At 56.7% G+C, this 23,142-nt stretch overlaps 1 protein-coding gene across 1 annotated transcript in view; it reads left to right on the plus strand.

Moving 5' to 3' along the window:
* Window positions 1-2,301: 2,301 nt before the first annotated feature.
* MEGF9 (multiple EGF like domains 9) overlaps window positions 2,302-23,142 on the plus strand; it is a 44,457-nt gene continuing 23,616 nt past the window's right edge. The window contains exon 1 of the mRNA XM_035555378.2: window positions 2,302-2,590. Coding sequence (XP_035411271.1) covers window positions 2,302-2,590 — 289 coding nt within the window. The remainder of the gene's footprint in view (window positions 2,591-23,142) is intronic.

Below are 23,142 nucleotides of genomic sequence, written 5' to 3' on the forward strand. Positions count from 1 at the left end.
CCATACGCGCAGACAATAACCTGGCGGGAAAGGCTGGGGGAGACCGGGAGCAGCAAACCGCCCCCCTCTGCCTGCTGCGTGCCCCCGGCTGAGGGGAGCCCCCGCTCCCCGGGGCAGTGCCCGCACAAAGCCGGGCCCAGAAGGGTTCGTCTCCATGGGGGAAATGGCTTGGCGTAGCTGCTGGGGAATAATAATTATATTATGGGGCTGGAATAAAGCCCCATTCATTTCCGAGAAGGGGATGGATTTGGGGGAAGTGTAGCGAGTTACAGCGCCTGGAGCAGACATGCCAGCAGCGTTTCCCTCATAGACAAACCCAAAATGTTGTGGTAGAGAGGGGCTCATGGCCTGGACTGTGTGGTGGGCCCAGATGAGGCTGTCTAACCCGCGAGAGCCCCGTGTCGGCTCCCAGAAGAGCAAGAGGCTCCAATACTTGTCCACGGGCATCCCCACGGGATGGGGATGGGTGGCTGAGAGGTGCCGCGTGCCCTGCGCCATGCCACGATGCCCCTCCTGCAGTGGGGTGTGAGGGGTGTGAGGGGTGTATTGGGGTGTATGGGGGTGTTCTGGGGTGTAGGGGGGTGACCGCTGCCCACCCGTCTCTGCCTGGCCCCCACAAGCTGCTCCAGAACCCGGCGTCGCTGATGGAAGCGGCATTTCCCCCATCCCACGGATCTGTGAGGCACCAGGCTCGCAGCGTACGTGAGGTAGCAGTGGCCCAGCAGGGCACCGTTAATAATTAATAATTAATTAATATCCATGTCCCCGGGCTTCCCCCCCCCCCCGCAGGCCGTGCTGCCGTAGCTCCTCGGGACAGGCCAAGGTGGCTCCCAACGTCCGGGCCCTGGCAGGGCCCTGCGCGGGCCCGGCTTCGACGCCCTGAGGTGGGTCCCTGGTGGGGAACGGCCCCGGGCCCAGCGTGCACAAAGGGCAGCGGTGGGGTTACTGCGGGGGCTGTGCGGGGTCCGTGCCAAAATGGGGTGCTGTGGGTACGGGGGGAGCATCACTAGGGTGGGGTCGGATCCTGCTGACAGCCCGCCTGGTGTCAGCTTTAGGGTTGGTCTGCAGAGTCAAGGGGGGGGGCGGATTAGTTTTTAAGTAAGGGACGCAAGGTAATAGAAAATGAAACACGGAGATATGAAATACAGGAAAAGATAATATAAATGAAAATGTAAAGCACAGGGAAGCGTAAAATACATGAAAACTTATAAATATAAAACACCTGAAAAAATAAAACACCTGAAAATATAAAATATATGAAGTATGACATATACAAAAATAAAAAATGCAGAATATAGATATTTAAAATATAAACCGTAAAAACAAAAAATATATAAAGATCTAAAAAGATTACATATATAACATATAATATGCATAAAAATAAAAATACAGAATATAAACATATAAAATATAAGTAACAATATAACCGATAAAGACGTAAAATATAGAAAAAGATCAAACATAGAAAAAGATCAAATATATGATTTTACGATTCTATGATCAAATATAGAAAAAGACAAAATATATAACATGTATGTATAAAAATACAGAATATAAACATAAAATATGAATAAAAATATAGGCCGTAAAGACACAAAATGTATAAAAATATAAAATATAGGAAAAGATCAAATATATGATTCTATAATGAAGTATAGCATAGAAAAAATTAAAATGTATAAAATACAATATGTATAAAAATAAAAATACAGAATATAAAATATGTATAAAAATAAAAACACAGACTATAAACATATCAAATATTAAATATATAACACATGAACCATAAAATATATAAACATATAAGGCAAGAAAACACAAAATATAGAAAAAAATAAGCCAAAAACCCACAAAAAAATGGACAAATATGGCAAATATAAGAGTGAAAAATGCAGAAAAAGGCAAAATAGGTAAGAATGCAGAACCGGGCACGGCCGACGCGCCCCGGGCAGGCCCGCCGCAGGCCGCCCCGCGTACAAAGCGCCGTGCCCAGCGCCCCCCCCCGCTCCCGCACCGCGCGCGAGGCCCCGCCCCCCTCGCCGCCCCCCTCGCCCTCCGATTGGCTGCGCGGCGCGAAGCCGGCGTCGACGCGGGGCCGGGCGCGGCGGCGATTGGCCGGGCGGGGCCGCGGCGCTGTCAGCGGGGCCGGGGCGCGGCGGGCGCCGCCTGAGGGGCGCTGGGGCAGCGGCGGCCCCGAGGCGGGCGGGCGGGAGGGAGGCGGGAGGGGGGAGCCGCCGCCGCCCGGCCCCGCGGTGCTCATGGAGGGCGGAGCGGCGGGAGGCCGGAGCGCTGCGTGACACCATGAGGCGCCGGGCTCGCCCCGCGCCCGGGCTCGCCCTGCTCTGCCTCGCCGCCCTGCTGGCTGCCGCCTCCGCCCTGCCCCGCGGCGCCGCGCCCCCCGAGCCCGGCAGCGGCAGCGGGGGGACCCCGGCCGACGGCGGTGCTGGGGCCCGGGGGGCTCAGCCCGGCCCCGGTACCGCGGAGCCGCCCCCGGAGCGGCGGGAGGAGGGAGCGGAGGGAGAGCTGGAGGCGGAGGTGGACGACGAGGAGGCGGCGGAGGACGAGGAGGCCGCGGGGGGGAGTCCCGCAGGTGAGGGGGGGGCGGATCGAGGGGGGGACGGGGCCCTTTGTGTCTGACGTGGGGATGGGGCTCGGCTGGGGGCTGGCTGTCAGGGGGATGGAGCCCCCTGTCCTCCCCCTGTTGCCCACTGGCCCCCCTTGTCCCTCCCCTGTCCTCCCCTGTCCTCCCCCTGTCCCCTCCTGTCCCCCCCCATCCTTCCCAATCCCCTCTTGTCCTCCCCCCTGTCCTCCCCTGTCCCCTCTTGTCCCCCTCTTGTCCCTCCCCATCCTGCCCTGTCCCTCTTGTCCCCCCCCAGTCCTCCCCGTCACCCCCTGTCCCCTCCGTCCTCCCCTGTCCCCTCTTGTCCCCTCCCCCGTCCTCCCATGTCCCTTCTTGTCCCCCCCCATTCTCCCCTATCCTCCCCTGTCACCCCCCTTCTTCCCCTCCCTCCCTTCCCCTCCCCACTCATCCCCTGCTCCCACCGCCTCGGCCTCGCCCCTTTATGTTCAGGCACGTGCAGGTGCTCTTAGCCCTCCTTCTTTCTTCCTCCTTCTCCTTTTCTTTCTTTTTCCCATATTTATTTTTCTCCCGGCCCCGGAGATGCTCGATTCAGTAGAAGTGTGCTGGGCGTCCCCTAACGCCACGAGCATCCTGCTGGCCCCGGGAGCTGTGGCGGCGCGAGCAAGTGCCGTCGCTCAACCTGCTTTATTTGGCTCGCGTGTAGCCAGCTGAAGGGCTGCTTTCTCTCGGTTTCAGGCTTTAATTCCCTCTTTTTCCATTGCGGTTCGGGTCTCTGTGCTTTCCCCTGAAGAGAGAGCCTGGCTTAACACTGGGAGCTGCTGATAAGGAGAGCAGGGGCTGCGTTCCCTTAAACCAAAGGCAGTTTCATCCGTGGCACCGCGATCGGACCCCTCGGGCGCAGTCAGCATCCCGCGGCGGTCCCGCGAGCGAGCATCGCCCTGCCCGACTGTGCTTGTTTCCACGCTGGGCGCTGCAGGGTGGGTTTTCACCACCCGCATCCCCCCGGTGGGGCCGAGCATCGCGGCGGCCCCACGGTGCCCACGGGTGGCCCTGCCGGGTGCCCGATCCTGTTATTGACGGCCACAGCCCGCCGAGCCCCGAGCTGTTCGCTGGCACCTTCCCGTTGCAGCGACGGGTGCTGCGCGGGTTGCGCCGTGTCCTCCAGGGGCTAATTGGCTGTTCGTTAGCGCGGCGGGTTGGGATTAACCCTGACTGGCGTGGCAGGGTGGGTTTTCAGGCATGTTTTCAGGGTTACTTCTTCAACCCAGGTTAGGGAATTAACGCCTTATATGCCTTTTTTGTTTCATGAAGGACGTGGGCCTGTTCGGATGGGCGTTAGAAAGGATTCCCTTAATGCTGGTGGGTGTTGGTGATAAGGGACTGGGGTGAGAGCCCTCGGATTCAGGGTTTGTTCGGTGCTACCGAGACTTAAATTCTGACTTCAGTGCGTTTTTCTCACTGATATAAGAAGCTCTCCAGCTACTGCCCGGTTGTTTTGTTCTCGTTTTCTCCCCTCTTCCAGTTTCACAGTGTTTATTTTTCTTTCCAATCCCGCAATCACGTTAAAATCCCGGATTTTGTTTTTAAGAGAAGTAAATTGCTAATCCTCGTGTTTGTGGAGACAAGCCTAGAAGTATCCCCTGCCTTATCTGCAAAGCCTGCGACGCCGGCGGTGGAGGCTTGCCCTGTTCCTCCTCGGCGGAGCAGGAGGGCTGCTCTTCAGATGCACGGCTCCTGCGGTCGGCACGGCCCCGCTCGGGCTTTCCCTGCCTAAAGAACAAAACTTCTCTGTTCTGCCATGCCTCCAGGGCGGTGTTGGACGACGAGGGTCTCTCCTGAGGACATTGCGTCCCGGCTCCTTTTGGTATCCACCCTGTGCTGCTCCATCCAGCTGCTGGACTTCCTCGCCGTGCCCGTGAGCCGTCACCTCTGCACCTTGAGCCCTGCAGCGGGAAGGGGCAAAGGGCAGTTCCTGCCGCAGCTGTAGGGCGGGCAGCGCCTGGGCTCGGGGCGGTGAACGGCACGCAGGCGTCCCGCACCGACGCAAGGCGCGCGGTGGGACGCGAGCATCCCAGCGGCTGAAGGCAGATTTAGGAAAATCTTGCCTGTGCTGCCCCCTCTGGAGCTCTGTGCGTCCCCTTGTCCTCGCCTCTCCCCGTCCGGCCTCTGGCACAGGTCATTTTGCTCCCAGATCCCCTTTTCCCTGTGCCCGCAGTGCTTTACCTCCGGGCTGGGGCTGCGAAGGGGGTGCAGAGGGGTCCTGCTGAGCGCTGGGGGAAGGCGACTTCAGCTTCCCTCGTGCGAGGTTCGGTTGTACCTCGGTGTGGTCACCGAGCTCAGCTTCCGCATGTCAGTGGGTTTTGATTTTTGTTAAAGGAATGGAAATTAAGTTTCAGGCGTGACAGCTCACGGTAAGGAAGGTGTTTGTATACGTGGGATTGGTACAGGAGCGGCCAGATCAGAGCCTTTCTTTGAGGAATAAATTGTGGGGTTTTACCTTGAGCTTAAAATACAGGGATGTTGCCCACGGCTCCCTCATCGCTCCCTTGCCTTCCTCTCTGCCTCCGTGCTCCTGTGTCTGAATCATTCCTGAATCAGATGCAGCCAACTGTCCCGACTCAGGATTTTGAGATGTTTGGCCTTACCGATGCTCATAAAGATCAGGATATTTTGGGGAAGACCCACGGCGTATCCGAGGTCTCACTTGTTAGCTTCCTTCTGCAGCGCTGGGACTTTGCTTTTATCTTTTGGCTGATCTCTGGGGCTGGGCAGCATCGTGTCGCTGCCAGAGGGAAAACTGAGATGGGAAGAGCTGGCGAGCAGTGGGGCTGTGCTGTGCTGAAGTTCCTCAGCCAGCTGCTGCCAGCGGCACCCCGGACACCCCCGGGCACCCCCACGGGGAGGCCCCCGCCAGCCTCTGCCATAGAGGAGCCGAAAACCCCAAAGGAGAGCGGCCGCGGGCGAGACCGGCAGCAGAGCCGAGGTTTGAGTCTCAACTTGTGGGCAGCCATGGGGCTGCCATGGTTTGCGCTGGAGGTGCGAGGGTCATGCGTGTCCAAACAACGGGGGAATTCGTGGTAGAGCGTGGGACTGTGGCTGGTTTCACCCCGAGCATCCCACTGGGGATGCTGGACCTGAGGGTGAAGGATGAAGGTGCAGTAGCGCAGGGCTGGCTCATCCCCAGGGTGTGACGTCGGGGGATGGATAGCCACATCCTGGGGGGACCCCGGTCCTCGTGGGGTGGCCGTGGCACAGTGGGGTCTGCACAGACTCGGCGCTGCAGGAGGTGATGCTCAGCATCCGAAGGCTGTGCCCCAGCGAGCGCACGAGGCCGGGGAGAGGCAGGTTTTGGGAGCACAGAACGAGCCGGCCCCGAGGACCGGAGGCACGCACCTGCTGAGGTCAGGGGAAAGATTTCGGAGCTTTTTGGTCTGTAAATACCCGGGGATAAGTCATCGCGCCACTTGCAATATTTGCAGCGTTGATGCCACTGCCTGCAGGATGTGCTTCTGCAGCCCCGGAGTGCCCCCGGTGCCTCGGAGGAGACGCGGAGGTCCGGGGGGCGCCGTGCCTCTGCCAGCCTCCGAAGGACACCGCGCCTGTGCCGGCTGCGAGGCAGGGATTTCTCTCGCAGCCATCTGGCTGGGAGCTCTCTTTCTGCCTTCCCTCTGGCAAATACTTAAAATAAAACCAGGAAACGTTGAGGTGCTGAAGGGCTGTGCGGCACCAGAGGCTTCATTTGGCTTCTGAGTGAGGTTACAGCGAGGGCTCGGGCTCGATTCAGGGGTCCTGGGAAGCCCCCGCTGCGTGTCTGTGGGGCTGCCTCGTGCGAGGCATCGCTGGGTGCGAACGGGGCCGGGGGGGCGAGTCTGGCACTTCATAATTAGCTGGGGATGTTAATGTGGTTTGCAGCCCAAAGGCGGGATTGCAGGCTCGCCATCTGCCCGGCCCCGGGGGGGCCGCGTGGCTCCGCGCCGCCCCAGGAGAACGCAGCCGGGCGCGATTCAGGCTCCTTCAACTGGCTGGGACCCAGGGCTTGAGCTTTGCAGGAAATGATTTGCTTTTTAAAATTTATTTATTTTTTTTTAATTTGACTTTTAGGTTGGGCCAGACTGAAATAACCCGGTTACATGGCTGTTCTGCCATTGCTTTGAGTCGGTTTGAGGGTCCTGCGCCTCGGGACCCCTCCCCGAGGTGCTGCCCTTGGACTTGGTGCTAATCCCTGGGGTCAAGTGTGGGGGCTCCCGGGTCCCTGCCCCGGGGAAACGCACCCCAAATCCCAGCAGGGCTTGTCCGGGAGGGTCTTTTGTTTGGTTAAACTCGTCAGCCTGGAAGCATTTTGAACAAGATGCTCAGGACTCGGAATAATTGAATCTCTCCTTTGTTCAGACAGAACATGTTTAAAATTTTTTCCTCGTTCGATAGGAAACTTTCCATCAGCGCCTGTCCCCTGCCACCCCTCTCTGTTGGGATGTCACCCATGCTGGGGACGCTGCCTCCTGCTGTCCCCATCCCATCTCCCTGCCGGCTGGCAGCCGGGGATGCTGGGGATGTGGTCCAGCTCCTGTATCCCGTGGTGAGAGCGGAGCCCCCTTGCCGGGGGGGGTCCCAGTCACCGCTGCCTTTCCCCAGAGCTTTAAAAGGGCGCCAGGTCCCGGGGGAAGCTCGGTTCGTGCGTTGCGCATCGCGACAATCCGCGGGCAGGGCTGGGCTCCTGCTCCGGCTGATGCTCTCCTGGATCTTCCCGTGCAAAATTCCTCTCGCCCTTCGTCACGTGCAATCCTGTGGGGTGCTGATACGGGACAGGCGGCCAGCAAGAGCTCTGCGCAGCCCCCTTGAGGGTGGGTGTGTTCCCCCCTCCAGAAAAAAGGATGGGTTTGGGGTCTCCGCTCCCGCTGCCCCTGCATGGGTCCTGTTTCGGAGCAGGAGTGAAGGAGGAGCCCCCCGGAGCTGCGGGAACTCGTGCTACGTCTTAGTTCTGCCTTCTGCTGCTGCAAGGAGGCCTCCGGGAGCACCTGCTGCCTGAATCGCAATTTGCCTTGTAAATGGACCCGGTTCAGGGGCTGAGCGTGAAAGGTGGGTGTTCGCTCCTCGCCTGGAAAAAGAAAAAAGCAAAACCCCCCGAGGTTTTCCTCTTGATGCGGGCCAGCCCTTGAAACCAGGGAGAAGCCCAGGCCGTTCCTTTTACCCTTTTTAATTCACTCGCCCCACGTCCTTCTAAATAAGCCAGCAGAAGCATGACGAGGCAAGCAGCTCTGCTATTTATAGCCCGCGCTGCTCCACATGCCTGCCTTAAAAACCAGCCAGCTAAATGGCTCTGCAGTCTTTCAGCAAAAGCCTTAATGACACAGGCATCTCATGGGCAGGGATGGATCCGGGGGTGTTTGAGTGGCGGAGCCTTCCCCTGTTGGTGGCGGAGCCTTCCCCGGGCAGCCGGGGTCCCCCCGTCCGTGCTCCCACCGTCACCACCCAGCCCCAAAACGGGACCGGTGCCATGGGATGCTCCCGGCCGGCCCCATCCTGCTGCTTGGGGCAGTCATCGCCGGACCAGATACACCTCGATATGCCCAAGCTGAATTTCTTTTCCTTTTTCCCCCCCCCCCCTTTTTTTTTTGTTTTTTGGAAGCTACGTTAACCCTTCATTTCCGTCCGTTGGCATCGCCCCGTGTAATTACGAGGCTGCAGGTAGCCTTCACCCGCTGAACTGGTCGTGCTGCTTCCCAGATGCTTTATTCCTGGCGAATTATGCCGTTTTCGGGCAGCTTCCCTCGATTTTGACTGACTGGCTGCCTATATTAACTGATAGCGCTGCTTGGGCTGCTTTGATCCCGTATTATTTATGGAAATGGTGCTGTGTGACTCCGCGCGGCTGATTAATGCCGCATGGATTTTTAATGTGCGAGTTCTGCTGTTTGATCTGTGCTAAATGATGATTCTCTGATGTGTTCCCGGGTTCGTTTCTGTTGCTCGTGGAAAAGCTCTCGAAACGGACTGTTTGTTTTGGTGCCTTTTTTTTTTTTTTTTTTCCCCTCCCAGCGCTCTCATCTTGTGCTGGTTTTTAAGCTCTCGCGGTTCCTTTCCCCGAGCACCGCTCTGCCGTTCGCACGTGGCACACTTAGGCTTTATTGCTATTAATTCGAGCATTTCATCGCTCGGAATTGCCTGCTCGGATGTTTCGGGGCCGCTGAGGTGCTGCCGCAGCCCTCCCGGCGCTCGGCACCAGCACCCGTCCTGCGACGCCCGATTGAGGCAGAAACGGGCCGGAATGGGGCGGGCGCAACGAGTGTTTTCTGTAGCCTGTCACGGGACGTCTGGGGCCGGTTGCTATTAACGAAATGGCTTTTAATTGCTGGGGTGGCATCTGTGTGACCCGCAGCTTCCCTCCCTGCGGGGCGAGATGTGGTCGGGGCCGGGTTCATCCCGGGGAACGCCACCGCATCCTGCGGTGCCGCTGGTGCTGAGCTCCCCCTTCCTGTGGCCGTCCCCACCGCCGGGCTCAGCTGAGCTGGGAACCGAGCTGGGAACCAGGAGCGCCAGCTGGGAGCCGAAGGATGGACGTTTCCCTTCCCCCGGGGGCAAAGCAGGGGGTGGGTGGATGCTTTTTATTTATTTATTTTGTTCCTGCCCTGTCTACCACCTGCTCAGTCCGCGGCGAGGGTTGTCGCTGCAGCTTTTCTCGGGGCGCGCCACGTGCCAGGAGTAGCAGGGCTGCGAGGACGCTCTCCTGCTTTGCATCTTCACTGCGCTTTTCAGGAATGTGTGCTGAAAACCTTTAAAGTGAGGCTTTTTTCCCCTCCTGTGAACAGGGCTTTTTGTCGAGATCAGCAAAACAGCTGTCGCTATGGAAAAAATTGTTTTTCCGTTTGTGGATTTTTCCATTGAAACCAGTTTAAACTCGACGCTTTGTTCCCACCAAACTTTTCAATGCTTCTTGCTCCATGAAAACCTTCAGTGATTTGCTTTCCTCCTTCCCTCTTTCCAAGCAGATACACACGTATATGTGTTTTTGAAGCCTGAGCTTCCTGTGGGATAGAAAATCCCTTTTTCTGCCAGCCGTAACTCTTGCCTTTTGTCACTGGGAACAAAGAAAACGTTACAGACTTCTTTAAAAAAAACACCTTCCTGGTGTTCCTCCCCTTCCCCAAAGCAGGGAGGTACCAAGCTAAAGGCAGAGCCATCTCTTTGGGGATCAGGAGGGATGCACTGCAGCGAGCGCTGGGGCAGCGAGCAGGATTTTGGGGTAAGATTCCTACAAACCGAGCTGCTGGCTCACAGGGCACCTGGGCGATGGGCTGAAGCTCACCGGTTCCTTTCTGGGCTGGGTTCTGCTTGCTTGCTGCAAACACATCGGATGTCTTCTGGCTGTGGCTGCCCCGGCTGGGGACAGCCACCCCGTCCTGCTCGGCCTTCCTCCCGGGGCCAGAGCTTCCCCAGTCCTCCTCGGTGCTTGGGGGGAGGCTTTCGGGGATCTGCCTTGTTTCTGGGCGCTGCAGGTGCCTTGGCCGTCAGCGTGGCCATCCCCATCTCCCTACAAGTGGCTGCATGAAGTTAGTGATTTATTATTGTTGTTTGTGTGTATATCAAAATAATAATGAAGTTACAATTAAGGTGCTTTGCGGCAGTGCTTTGCGGCGGTGCTTTGCGGCAGTGCCCCATCCCAGTTTCGGGGCAGGACTCGGGGTCCCCCTGTACCTTGCGTGCTGTCCCCTGCGCCGTGTGCCGGGGAGCAGCTGGAGCCACGCCGTGCCAGTGACTTCAGCTGGTGATAAAAGCGCCGTGACGTGGGCAGCTCAGTACCTGTTATCGGGGAAAAGCAAACAGAGGCTCCACCTGCCTCCTGCCTTTCTCCCTTCAAGGGCAGGCCGCACGCCCGGCGTGGAGCTCCCTGGAAAATGTTTTATTATTAACGCGCTCGCTTTGGCTCGGCTGCGGTGTTGAGAAATCCAAGCTTGACTCCCGATAATGAACGACAAACATTTGTCTGGGCTTAACTATTTTGCTCGGAGCGTTTTTTTCCTCCTGGAAGTTTACTGTGAGCTGTCAGCAGCGCGCCTGCTGACGTGAGTTATCGCTGACACCCTGCCGTTGGGTCTTCCCTTCCCTTCCGCGTCGCGCTTGTTTCTTTGCAGGGGAGGCTTTTGAGCAAGTCTAATCCGTTTGAAAAGGAAAAGAAACAAGCGATGGAGTTGTCTTTTAAGGGGGCATTCGGGTGCTGGCTGCCCTGCCAAGCAAGGTGGGATTTGGGTGGGATGGGGCAGGGGGGACCTGCCCCAGCGCCCAGCTTCCGTGTCGGGGTGCCCGCAGCAGAGGCTGCTGCCCTTTGTGAGCTACAAACCCCTTGAAAAGCTTCTGGAAGACGTGTGGGTGCTGAGGTTGAGCTTGCAGACAGAGGAATCGATCCTTTTGTCTTTCTTCTCCACCTCCCGTCCCTTTATGTGGTCCCTCAGCCTCGAACCAGTGCCCCGAGCTTGGTGTGGTGCTGGGTGGCTCTTGCCGCAGAGCCAACACCTCGCAGCGCCAGGTGAGGCATTTATGAGTGCATGTGGCATTGGCCACACCAAACCAGAGTCTGTGTTTTGTTCAGAGCATTACAGAGCCCCTGGAACTTGGAGGGTGGTTGGAAAAGAAGTGTGAATGCCCCTCCTATTGCTGATCCCTGGCTGCACACCCCGGGGTCGGAGCATCTGTTTGACTGGGGCTCGGCTTTGCCAGTCCAAAATCAAATCCGCTGCCTTCCGCTGCGATTCCTGGGGCGATGCCGTGCGGGGCTGGGCTCTGACCCCACGGGGCAGGGGGTTGGGTTTGGGGTCTTGGCTCAGGCGTGGCCTTTGCCTGGTGCTGGGATGGGGATGGATGGGCAAGGATGGGGAGTGGGCACCGCGAGGGCGCCTCGCACTGGGAGCCACGGTGCTGCCCTGGGGCTGGCAGCGCTGCACGGGCGTCCTGCTTATGTTCACTCTCTTTTTTACCTATTTAAAGAGGATTTGGGTCTTCTGTTGGACAAGGCTCCTGCGCGTTGTACTCCTGGAGTTGTTGCTTTGGGTACTCAGGTGGGTACGTCACAGCTCCCCACATGGCACGGGCTCTGTTGTGAAGGTTTCGCGGGCTGTGCTTAGGCTTCGTCACGCTGTTTATTTGCAGTTGCCGAACTCGCTCAGTGGAAGTGCTTTCGTTTTGAAGTTAAATAAATGCAGGCAGGAGCCAGGGCTGGACGTACCGTCAGTGTCGCTAGCAGAACGATGACTGAAGAGAGAAATTAAAAGCCGATCTGCAGCCCTGATGGAAGTCATTAATCTGCTGCAGGGCCCGGGGATTTACAGCAAAGGCGAGCGGGAGGCAGGGGCACGTCTCACCCAGCTCAGAGCAGTGGAGGCGCCCTCGGAGCCCCTGCGGATGGGCTCTGCCCCGGGCACACGGTGGGATTGTACTCTGGCCTTGTGCCATCGCTGCAGCTGGAGGAGGAAAGCTTGGAGGAGAGCTCGGATGCACCCAGGCATCCCCTCCTCCTTGGGGACCCCGGGGCAGAGGTCCCAGAAGATGATGGGGGCTGTCCCGCTGCAGATCCCCACCTCTCCATCCACGCGTTGTTTCCGTGGCGTGCCCTGGCCCATCTCAGTTCCCTCCTTGAAAGCTTGACGTCTCCTCCTAGGGTTTGCCAACAGGTTTTGTCTCGTTGCCACATCCTCAATCCAGTTCTGCTGGTGCTGGATGAAAGCAAGGGCTGAAGGAGCTCCGAAACAGGGCGCGAGCGTCGCCGGATGAGAGCGGGGAGCAAGCACGACGCCGGGTCCCACGCCAAGCACAGCGGGGCCGGCACGGGGCCGTGTTACAAAACACCCAGCAGGAAAGCTTCTCTCGGCCCCGCTCGGAGGGTGTTCTCCCTGCGCTGCCCCAGCGGCTCGCCGTGCTCGCAGCATTTCGTGGCTTGCAGCTGGCAGGAGGCACGGCGGCTCCAAACTCGCCCGTGGCGTTGTGTCGTCACAGCCTTGAAACCGAACCCAAATGGCAAAGCCTGCCTGAAACCAGTTGTGATTACTCATGCCTCGTGCTATCCCTCTCCCCCGGTGGAGTTTCTGCTGTGGTAATTCCACCGATTGAGCAAGGAGACAAAATACCTCCATTAAACTTGGAGCCGAGCTCTCGAGAGCCAGGGCTCGGGGGCTTTGGGCTGTCTGAAGGTTTTCTTTGGTCCTCCTCTGCGTGGGCGCTGGTGTGAGAGAGAGGAAGGAAGAGACTTCGCTGTTTTGCTGTGATGAGTAGAAGCCTCCATTTATTTACTTCCAGTAGAAAAAAACCACTAAAGTGAACTGGAAATGAACCCTCTGCTCTTGTAGCTCCACCTGATCTCCAAGCTGAAAACGCAACGAGCTGAGAGGAACGGGGGGGGGTCTACCCTCAGGCTCCGTAAAGAGCCTCTTTATTAACGCTTTCAGAAAGTGTTTATTAACACTGTGGATAAAAGAAGCCTTTGTTCGAGGATCTGTCCCTTCGCTGCTCCAGTGGAGGAGCTGAAGCTTGAAAGGAACCGCCCTGGGCACCTGCTGGAGATGCTGATGGAAGTTTGCATTCCAGATTTTCTCCACAGGCTTAGACGTAAAGTAGCCTGTGGCCCTGCAAAGCGAGTCTGTCCCCTCCCTCCTTTTGGAGGAAAAAAAAAAAAAAAAAAAAAAGAAAAGGCATTTTCATACTGCTCGATCGCACGCCTGCGCGGTTACTTCCAGCATCTCCGTCGAGCGAGAGCATCTTCCAGGGGCTCGGAAGTCCGCAGGACTCGGGAGAGGAGAAGCTGCTGCACCTGCAGGCGCTGTCAGCAGCCGAGGTCCGGAGGGGAAAGGCTCTCGAGGGCTGCGCACCTCGCAGCAGCGCAGTTTGGTTTTAATCTGGTCAGACAAAGGTGCGGGCGGAAAGCAGCTCCTGTAGCTGGGCAGAGTGGTCCCTTGCGGGCAGGACAAAGCTCCTGGCTTGTAGCCCGCGTGCGTTTAGAAGCCGCCTTTGGTAGCTTGTGCAGTTAACCCGGTGGTGGCTTTATGCCCTCGGTCGCATGGTGGGAGCTTCCCTGGCAGCACGTGGTGGGGGAACAAGCAGGAGGCTGCAGGTGTGCAAAAAGCTCCTGCAGAAAGGCGGAGGCAAGGCCCGGCTTCGTCCGTGCGGCAAAGGAGTCGTCCTCTGCACGCTGGGCTTCCCGAGGGGTTGGGGAACGAAAATCCCTCCCAGATGGTGACTTCTCCTAGCGATGGAGGCATGGAGAGCGCAGGTCTGCGGCGTCGCTCTCCTTAATGACTGCGGGTTTGAGGTGTCTTGTGGCTGTAATCCGGCAGAGCGGAGCACCGCGTGCTTTGCACCAGCTGTACCAGCACTGACAGCGCCCGGGTCGTTGTCAACAAATGAACTGCAGAAGCAGGCTCGAGGGCGAAGCTCCGCAGATAACAAAGCGTGCGCGGGGCTTTCGGCAGCGTCAGGCGTTTCGTGCCGGGTCAGCAGCCGGCGCGTTTGGGCGCGAAGCCGATGCAGCGTGCCCGAGGCCGAGCTGAGCGCTCCCATCTATTTGGCCGGGAGCTGGGCTCCGTGTCCCCAGTGCCAGCAGCCCACCGTGCCGCTTCTGCTTCTGCTCCTGGCGCTTACGTCCCCCCGGTTGGCTTTGCCCTGTTCAGCTGCTTTCTCCCTCACCGCTCTCCACCCGGTGGCACCAGCTGCTGACCAGTTGCCCCAGCAGCAGCTTCTTGTTGTCCTCTTCGGTGGTGGCATGGGCCCGTTCCCTGCAGCTCTGGGAAGGTTGGGGCGTTCGCAGCAGAAGAACGTCTGAAATATTTCTGGCTTTTGAAAACTGGGGAAGGAACTGGGTGAGGGGCAAGAGCACGGCCTTCCCCACCGTGTCCTGTTAACGTGCACAAATCCTGACCTGCAGGGACCATCCTGAGGGCTGCCAGCACTGCAGGTGTGTGTATATACAGGATGGAGCTGGCGGTGAGCGTGGGTAAGGCGGGTGTTGGGAGCAGTGCCAGCCCACGCAGAGCCTGGAGCTGCCCCGGAGGAGCCAGCCCCAGGGCAGAGCCGGGCTGGGGCGATGGATGGGGCGATGGGTGGGATTTCCACCAGCCTGGCATGCGTGGGCTGGGCTCCTCGCTGCCTCTTCTGCTTTGGGAAAGCTTCTCTTCAGCTTCACTCTCCAGCTGGTCCCATCCCAGCCCTGCTTGCCCCACTGCTCCTGCTCCAGGGATGCCCATGTGCGCCCAGGTCCCCCCCAAGGCGGGGAAGGAGGCATCGTTCTCCTTCCTCGGCTCCCAGCCTGTGGCTTCCCAACGTTTACGCTCACAACAAGGCCCCTAGCCCCAGTGCGAGTGCTTGGAAGGGTGGCTCCTGCCTCTCCTTCCCCGGTAGCGGCGGTAAAGCTCTGGTATAAATTAACGCGTTCATTAGCTGCAATTCCCCACAGCGCTGAGCAAAGTTTGTGATTTTAATTACTTTTTGCAGGGATCTGAGCACACAGAGACTTCAACAGATGATTAGAGTTCCTGTTATTCATGCAGCTTTTCTTAATCCCTCTCTCTGCTAGGACATGGTGGGTAGATACTGAAATTGAAGTGTGCTAACAAATTCCCAGCCCCGTCCCATGTGAGCTGGCTGATCTTCGGTCCGATGGATTTTGCTGACGCGATGACCGAGGTTTCCTGAGAGGTGCTGCAGAAGGAAGAGACGCGTACGGCTGTGTCGGGGAGCTTCCAGGGGTGCCACACACTACTTTGGCAGATGTTTGCCCAAATTAAGTTTTGTCTTCATTGCCTCCAACCTCCCAGTTCGGCTGTGTCACACGCACTGGGTGGTAAAAATAAAACCCAACAACGCTGGGGTTTTTAAACAGAAACACGGAATATTTATGTGGTTGCAGGCGTTTGTGAAAATATTAGTGGAAGAATATGGCCAGCTAAAGGAAAATGCCAGCAGAACTATTTCTAAATTAATTAAAAGGAGCTGATCTCTTTTTAAAGTTGTTGAGGTTTTAATCCCGGAGCATTTATTTGCTCTGTTTGAAGTTGCTGTAGCTGCTTGTGCCATAAACATTTTAGGGCCGCGTTCCTCCTCACAGGCAGCCTGCTTTCATGTACCGCGCGAGGACGCAGAGGGTCTGGCCGCGTGCGGCAGCTCCCCGGGGCACACGGGCAGCCTCGCACAGCGCTGGAACTGCTTTGGGAGCCTTCCCTGTACGGCCTGGCCCTGGCTGATCCCGGCAGCTCCCTGCTGTCTCCTGGGGCAGGAGCAGCGCTGTGTTCGTGGCTGTCTCTGTGTTAGCTGTTGGTTCCTTCTGCCTGTGTCTGCGGGGTTTGGTCCTTCGGTCTCCCACCGGTTCCACACTTGCGCGTCTGGTGTCTTTGATGCCCATTTACTCGGGAGGAGCTGGTGCAACGCTTGCCGTGCAGGTTGCTGACTTGTTCCGCGCCAAAAAGGCTGGGAAAACAACAAATTCCTCGGAGCTTGCGCTGCACGGGGGAGCTTTCACCGCCTGCTAGGAAACCAAAAGCCTGTCTGCCTGATTGCCGGTGCAGGAGAGGAATAAAAATAATGAACCCTACGAGACTTTGCCTTGGGTAAGGCCTGAGGCTCATGGCTGTGGTCGGCTGAAGGAAAGGAGCCGATGCACCTCGTGGCTGATGGGACAGGATGGCCAAGAGCCAGTGGGCAGCAGCGCAGGGGCCGTGCCGCACGCTCCCAAAACACAGGGCGAGCACAAAGGAGCGCTGCTGGGGACCCGGAGCGCTGGCACCTTGACTTTGTGTTTCCTTCCAAGTGATAAGAGCTGGCTTTAATCTGATTTAATTTTCCTCGACAAATACGTTTAATCTTTTAACGATATTACGAGCGGTGTAGAAGCATGGAGAAATCCTTGTCTTTTCTCCCCTGTTGACCCACGCAATCCTTTTGTGCAACAGCACGAGTGGTTCCTGTAAGGCTCTTAACAGCGTTACCAGGAGCGGGGCCGCGCTGCCAGCAGCGTGCCTGACGGCGGGGCAGGGCTGGAGGGGGCCGTGAGTGCCCCGGGCCTGATGCGCTCCGTAATAAAATTAACACGGAGTAACAGAGGAGTTTTATAGGAATGCACATAAACTTCTGGGGGGTACTCAGGGATCCCCCTCCTACCATTCTGGCACCGCGCCGCAGCCCCAAGTGGGACTAAATGGCAGCTCGGAGCGCTTTAATGCGCTTTACACCGCCGGCGTTGGCTGCCGGTCTGTGCCGAGCAGAGCCCGGGCGTTGGCAGCACGCCTCTCTGCGGGAAGCCGGGCACGACGGCTCCTCTTTGCTCTCAGCCCGCAGCAGATTTCGGTGCTGGGCACCGTGCCGAACCAGCACCTGCCCCTTGGGGGCTGCTGCGAGTCCCTGGGCGCGGGAGCGGTTCCCCTGCCCGCGGTGTTTGGGTGGCGGTGGTTTGGTAGCGAGCTGCTGCGTGGAGCGGTGCGAAAGCCAAATGCAGAGCTCAGCCCGGAGCTCGAGCTGCTCACCGGGCTGAGGTGGTGCGGGTAGAAGGGACAGGAAGGGGTGCAGGGAGGCCGCACGAAGGCCGGGTTAGGTAGGGCTTCTCCCTTAGCAGACCCCAGCTCTAGGTGGAGCTCCCGTTCGCTCCCGTTACCCCGCATCTCGTGCTGGAGTACTCAGGGGCTGTTACAAGGACAAATTCCCCGTGGAAGTGGCCGTGCTGCTTGAGGGGGATGCGCTGGGGGAGCACCAGAGCCACATCCCTCCAGCGGGGACGGGGAGGATCCCAAACACCGTCTGGGTCACACCAAAGGGAACGGGGCAGGGCACGATCCTGCCCCGCACATCTCCTCCAGGTCTGTGTGTATCCGCTGCCCGCGGGCCCGGCTGCCCTGCACGTATCCCGTCCTCCTTCGGAGCCGTGTGTATTTTTGGCTCCCAGAACGTCCCCTGACGATGCGTTCCACGGTTTAATTGCAAGGGGAAAGGAAATGGCTTTGGACAGCTTGTTTTAAACCTGCTGCCTGATCCTTTTATTCCTGTGCTGTCAGAAACTGCGCCTGGAGAGGGAGTGAGAAAGGGAAATAAGGGAGAAGGGGAGAGAAGGCAGGGCTTGAACTTGGAATGAAGTGCGGGGGACAGAAACCTGTGCTGAATTAACGCTAAAATTGAGCCTTCCCAGGGACGGGATGCCGTCACGTGCGGCGAGTGCGCGGTCAAGGAGCAGGAGATGGGCTCGGTGCTGCTGTAACACCTGGGGGGTCGGAGCGGTGCAGCGCGAGGATCCACTGGTCTATGCCCAGCGTACACCCCTATGGGCATGAAATTGGGGTGTTTTCAGAGCTGGGCAATGGGTAGCACCCCCGGGACTTCATGTCTGTGCTTCTCTACCAGAGAATTGGATTTTACGTTTCTGCTCCCAGCGAGTAGGTGACTTCGTTCAGGTTTTAGGTTGTTTGAGGATGTCCCCAGCAAATAAGGTTTTATGCAGGCATCTTCACTTGTTTCACAGCGATTCTTCTTTTGCCATTTGTAAATATTTCATCCGCTTTTAAATTATTTACTCATTAAGTGGCTTGGTTGGAAGAAGGAATCGCGCTTAAAATACATCCGAAGGCTCAAAGCACTGCAAGTCCAAAAGAACACGAAAAAAGGATTCAGGGAAGGATGTTTGTGCTGCAACGAGCCCTTCAGGACAGCAAGCTGGGGGCAGGGTGGTTAACGCATTCGAAATCCTTGCTACAAGCAGCCCCGGGGCTGGGGTGCAGAGGACAGCTCCAGCGCTGCGTTCCTCACTTGGCACCGCGCTTTGAGGGCGCCTGGGACATTGCAGGGGCTTTGGGGTTTGGAGGATGCAGCCCGATCCGTCAGCCCGCGTGCAGCTCCAGCGGGCTCTTCATTGTGTTGGTGCTGCCGAGCGGAACTTTCTGTAATCCTACAGCGATGGCACGTATCCAGTGCCGTGAAAAAAACAACGCAGAAATACCTCTTTGCCAGTTTATTAGTAACGTATGACTTTGGTGTAATAATTACTCAATTCAGGGTTGCAGCTAACGGTAATTGCACGTTAAATATGGGTCTTGCACGCAGCGTGTCCGTCGCTGCAGCGTGCCGGAGACCTGCTCTGTTCCTGCTGGAGACCTGCTCTGTCACTCCCCTGCCTCTGGATTCGGCACCGAACGGCGAAGGTTAAAATGCAGCTCACGCAAGGAGCGGTGTTTCCTTTTTTTGCTGAAGGAGTAGCGTGTGGGAAGGATGCACACTTTTATAGTGCCTCTATTCAGGGAGCTCGGAATGTCACTGGGCTGTTAATTAATTAGAGCCTGCCAACACCTTCACGAGCGAAGGTGGTGGTTTTTATCACTGAGAGCCGAGAGCTTGGAGCTGCTGCATGGGGAAGGAAGGAAGGGAAACCTCGGTGCTTTGGAAACAGAGCTCGGAGCCCTGGAGGTGTGAACACCCTGCGGGTGGGGAAACCAAGGTGGAGTGAGGGCAAACGACTGCGGCAAGTTGGGGAGAGCTCGGTGCAGGAGCTCAGACCGGAGCCACAGCCCTGAGAGGGCTGTGCCCGTGCCTGCTGCTGGTGGCGATGCCCTGCCAAACCCAGGGCCTCCAACCAAGGCCGAGCATCCCGGCACGGGGCAGTTCGGGGCCGCATCCACCTTTGTTCGTCCCTTTTCATTTTGCAAAACCTCTCGGTAAGGTGTTTTTGAAGGTTACCTTCAAAAGCGAAACGCACGCTTGACAAAAGGGAATAAAGGCTCCAAGTACCTGGCGCTGGCCAGGAGCCAGGGCAGCGCTCCCTAATCTTTTCCTTCAGTCCTCGTCGTCTTTGACGTATTCCCAGATCTGGAAGGTAGAGGCTTCGTTGCCGCTTTCCCTTTCTGGCTGGGGATCACGCTCGCCTCCTCCAACCCGGCTGCCGTCGGGACAACAAAGTGTCTTTTGAATTAAGCCTGGGGTTTTCATAGTCTGGTACATCATCATGTCAAACCCGACGCTGCGCTCGCCGCCGGGTTTTAACGCTGCTGTCTGCTTCTCCTCTGCTTCCCCACCAAAGGGCGTTTAGGGCACATTGGGGTTGTGTCAGACGGTCACAGCAGAGCGGGTCTTTGTTCTGGGGGGGGGACCACATGTGATGCTTCTCTCCTGACGTGGGCATCTTCCCTTCCCAAAAATCCCCTGAGAGGGTTTAGGGATGCAGGGCAGCCACCTTTCTGGGAGATCTCTTCGGTATTGGCCCCACGGTGCCATACCAGGTGCCTGGGTCCAATTATTTTTGCAGGTTTTCCTGTTTCAGCAGCAGCAGGAGGTGCCCCCCCCAAGCCTGCCGACACAAAGCTCTTTTTGCCTGCATTATTTTGGATTACTGCAGCATTTCTCGCTCTCTCAGGGAATGTGGAGCTGGTGCTTTGTGGTGCCATCGAGCTTGGCTGCTGGAAATTAGTCGCCCCCAGGTTTTGACCCAAATTTGTGCAGTATTGATCTGCAAAAGAGGAAGACGGAAAAAAAAAAAAGGCACCGTGAAGTTAGCTGGTGTGTTTTTGGAATGCGTATAGCTCCCCAAGCCTGCGGGAGTCTCAGTGTGCAAACAGCCTTACCAGAGGAAAGAAAACTCATTTTTGTAGCCAGTGCCATTGCCAAGATCAACCCAGAGTCGGTTGCACTGTGCAGCCAGGCTGTTCGGGTTCGCAGCTCCTGGGCCTCTCCTGTCCATCCCTGCCTTCACCTCCCCTTGGGCTCCTGTAAGTACCGGGGACGATCCCAAGGAGCTGCTCCATGGCGTGGCGATGGCTGGATCCTCTTTGATGGAAACCTGCAGTCCTTCGATAAAGGGCTAAAGAAAAGCGAGGCTTTTGCCAATATACGCAGCTCCCCAACTTCTGTTTTTTCCTTCTTTGCCATGGCTGGTTTCCTCTGAAGGTAACGTGCAGCCAAAATCTTCCCCCTCCTGCCAGTGTGCCGTGTGTGGGGACAGCATTCTTTTGTCCCCTCGTGTAGCACGGCCACAAAACCAAGCTCATAAACCTGCTTCGGCACAGCCCTATCTCAGCTGCAACACAGAACAAGCTTTGAAAATTTGTTTTGATGTGTTTGACAAACTGCAGAGCAGGTGCCGTGTTGGCTCAAGGCAGGTTTTCGTGGCTCGCTCTGGCTGGGAGAAGCCCAAGTGCCCAAATCGCTGAGGTTCCACTCGAATAATTGAGATGGGAATTGGGCTCATTATCTGAAGTGGATACTAGAGTGGCTAATTGTGGATCTTGAGGTGTTTGTCCTATTTGCTGGCTTAGATTGAAGAAAATTGAGGTGCAATTTCGCAGGTGTGTAGGTGCAAAATAACTTCCATAGGGATACTCTAGATGTCTTGATGGGGTAACAAAGCTAAATAACTTGTATTTCTGTGATTCGTGTTGGAAGAAAACAAACAGTCAAGGCGCAGTGTGGTATTAAGCAGCAAGTCTGGCTGGCTGCTGCTCAGAGAGGTCCTGGCACTTTTGGGAGAAGGGGACTCCATTACTTCTTGAAGAGTCCACCCGTAATTCATGGGCTTCAGAGAAAACTGCCCTATAACCTGCTGCCAGTAAAGGGCAACAACAGCCATCAGGGAAACTTCTACAGTGCTTCTGCAATGTGGGAGACCCCGCGGTTTTTGTTTCCAAAGGCACTTTGAGGGCTTCACTGTGGTTGAATTTTAGCAGATCACTTATAGATTAATACATGAATCTTCATGCAGTCCCTGGGTTTTAAATGTGGTTCAGTGCAGGCACCTGCTGAAGACCTGTCTGGCCTGGGAAGCCATTTCCAGTCCCCACAATTGGGGCACAGGTGTGCGGTGTAAATGTTGGATGACCGTTAAATCCTAGCTCTGATGTGGAGCAGTAGTCTTGTGCCTTCTTGGCGTGATTTGATCTTTGTTTCAGCCTGATTTTCTTGGGCCGGGGGCTTGGCCTCTCCCCTCTGTGCAGTGCCCCAAATATGGCTTTTCTCAGGCAATAAGAAACAGCAATGCTTGCGTAAAGCCCCTGATGCTTTATGTGCTACTTCAGAAAATAATCCTCGTTTATAATTCACACTTGGCAGCGAAAGCCTTTAAATTATTAAGGCACCAAATATTTTGCAATGAAGAAGCGGAGATAAAGCTCTTGTCAGAAACAAATTGCTGGGGAGGTTGTTCTCTTTGGTGTGTTTGGTACTTTAAAATATTACGAGAAATACAGTGTGGGGGGGGCTCGAAAGGCACCACTTGCTCAAAAGATATTTTTTTTTGGTGTGTGGTCTCCACAGTCCTGTGAAGAACATGTGTCCCCAAAGCACGTGTGTGGGGCCCCAAAGCTTGTGGTGGGGCTGATGGTGGCCGTTGTGTGGTAGGCAGGGTGGTAGCTGCAGGTCAGGAGGTCCCCGCTGCCCTGGTGGTTAAAGGCATGTTCGTGCTCCCCGTGCAGAGGACAGACTTCCAGAGGACAGACCTCTGCGATGGGAGGTGGAAGATGCTCAGCCCCAAACGCACAGAGCTCAAATCCCTCTGGTCTTCAGGGGATTTTGTTTTGTTTCTCAATGAACAGTGGTCATACTTAGTGCATCGTGTAGGTATGCCGTGTATGTCCTTGTCATAAAGACATCCTGTTGGTAAACCTGAGGTGTTTCCGTGCTGTGAAATGCAGGATCGTATAATTAGGGGGTTTGCCGCCTGTTGCTAATTTCCATGGAATGGCTGAGGTTGGAAGGGACCTCTGGAGGTCCTGTGGCCCAGGCCCCTGCTCAGGCAGGGCCACCAAGAGCAGGTTGCACAGGATCGGGGCAATTATTTTATCCTCATGTTACGCCACCAAGTGTTGGTCAGCTCCTGGAGCCATGTAACCAGACAACAATGACTGTGATTATATATATGTATCTGTTATAATGTATACGATATGTACATGAAGATGGTGAAGGGACTGGAAGGCAAGATGTCTGAGGAGTGCCTGAGGTGACGTGGTTTGTTCAGCACAGAGGAGAGGAGGCCGAGGGGAGGCCTCATGGCGGCCTGCAGCTCCCTCACAAAGGGAGGCCTCATGGCGGCCTGCAGCTCCCTCACGAGGGGAGGCCTCATGGCGGCCTGCAGCTCCCTCACAAAGGGAGGCCTCATGGCGGCCTGCAGCTCCCTCACGAGGGGAGGCCTCATGGTGGCCTGCAGCTCCCTCACAAAGGGAGGCCTCATGGCGGCCTGCAGTTCCCTCAAGAGGGGAGCGGAGGGGCAGGCGCTGAGCTCTGCTCTCTGGGGACAGTGACAGGACCCGAGGGAATGGCATGGAGCTGGGGCAGGGGAGGATCAGGTTGGGTGTGAGGGAAAGGTTCTGCACCCAGAGGTGGTCGGGCACTGGGAAAGGCTCCCCAGGGACGTGGTCACAGCCCTGAGCCTGCTAGAGTTCAAGAAGCATTTGGACAATGCCCTCAAATTTAGGGTCTGATTTTGGGGTGGTCCTGTGTAGAGCCAGGAGCTGGACTCTGATCCTTGTGGGTCCCTTCCAACTCAGGTTATTCTATGATTCTCTCTCTGTGTATATACATGCATTTAAGTGGCTATACCCATCCCCTGGGTATGACCCAAGCCC

Source organism: Cygnus atratus, chromosome 19 (genome assembly GCF_013377495.2).
Source record: "Cygnus atratus isolate AKBS03 ecotype Queensland, Australia chromosome 19, CAtr_DNAZoo_HiC_assembly, whole genome shotgun sequence".
Lineage (NCBI taxonomy): Eukaryota > Metazoa > Chordata > Aves > Anseriformes > Anatidae > Cygnus > Cygnus atratus.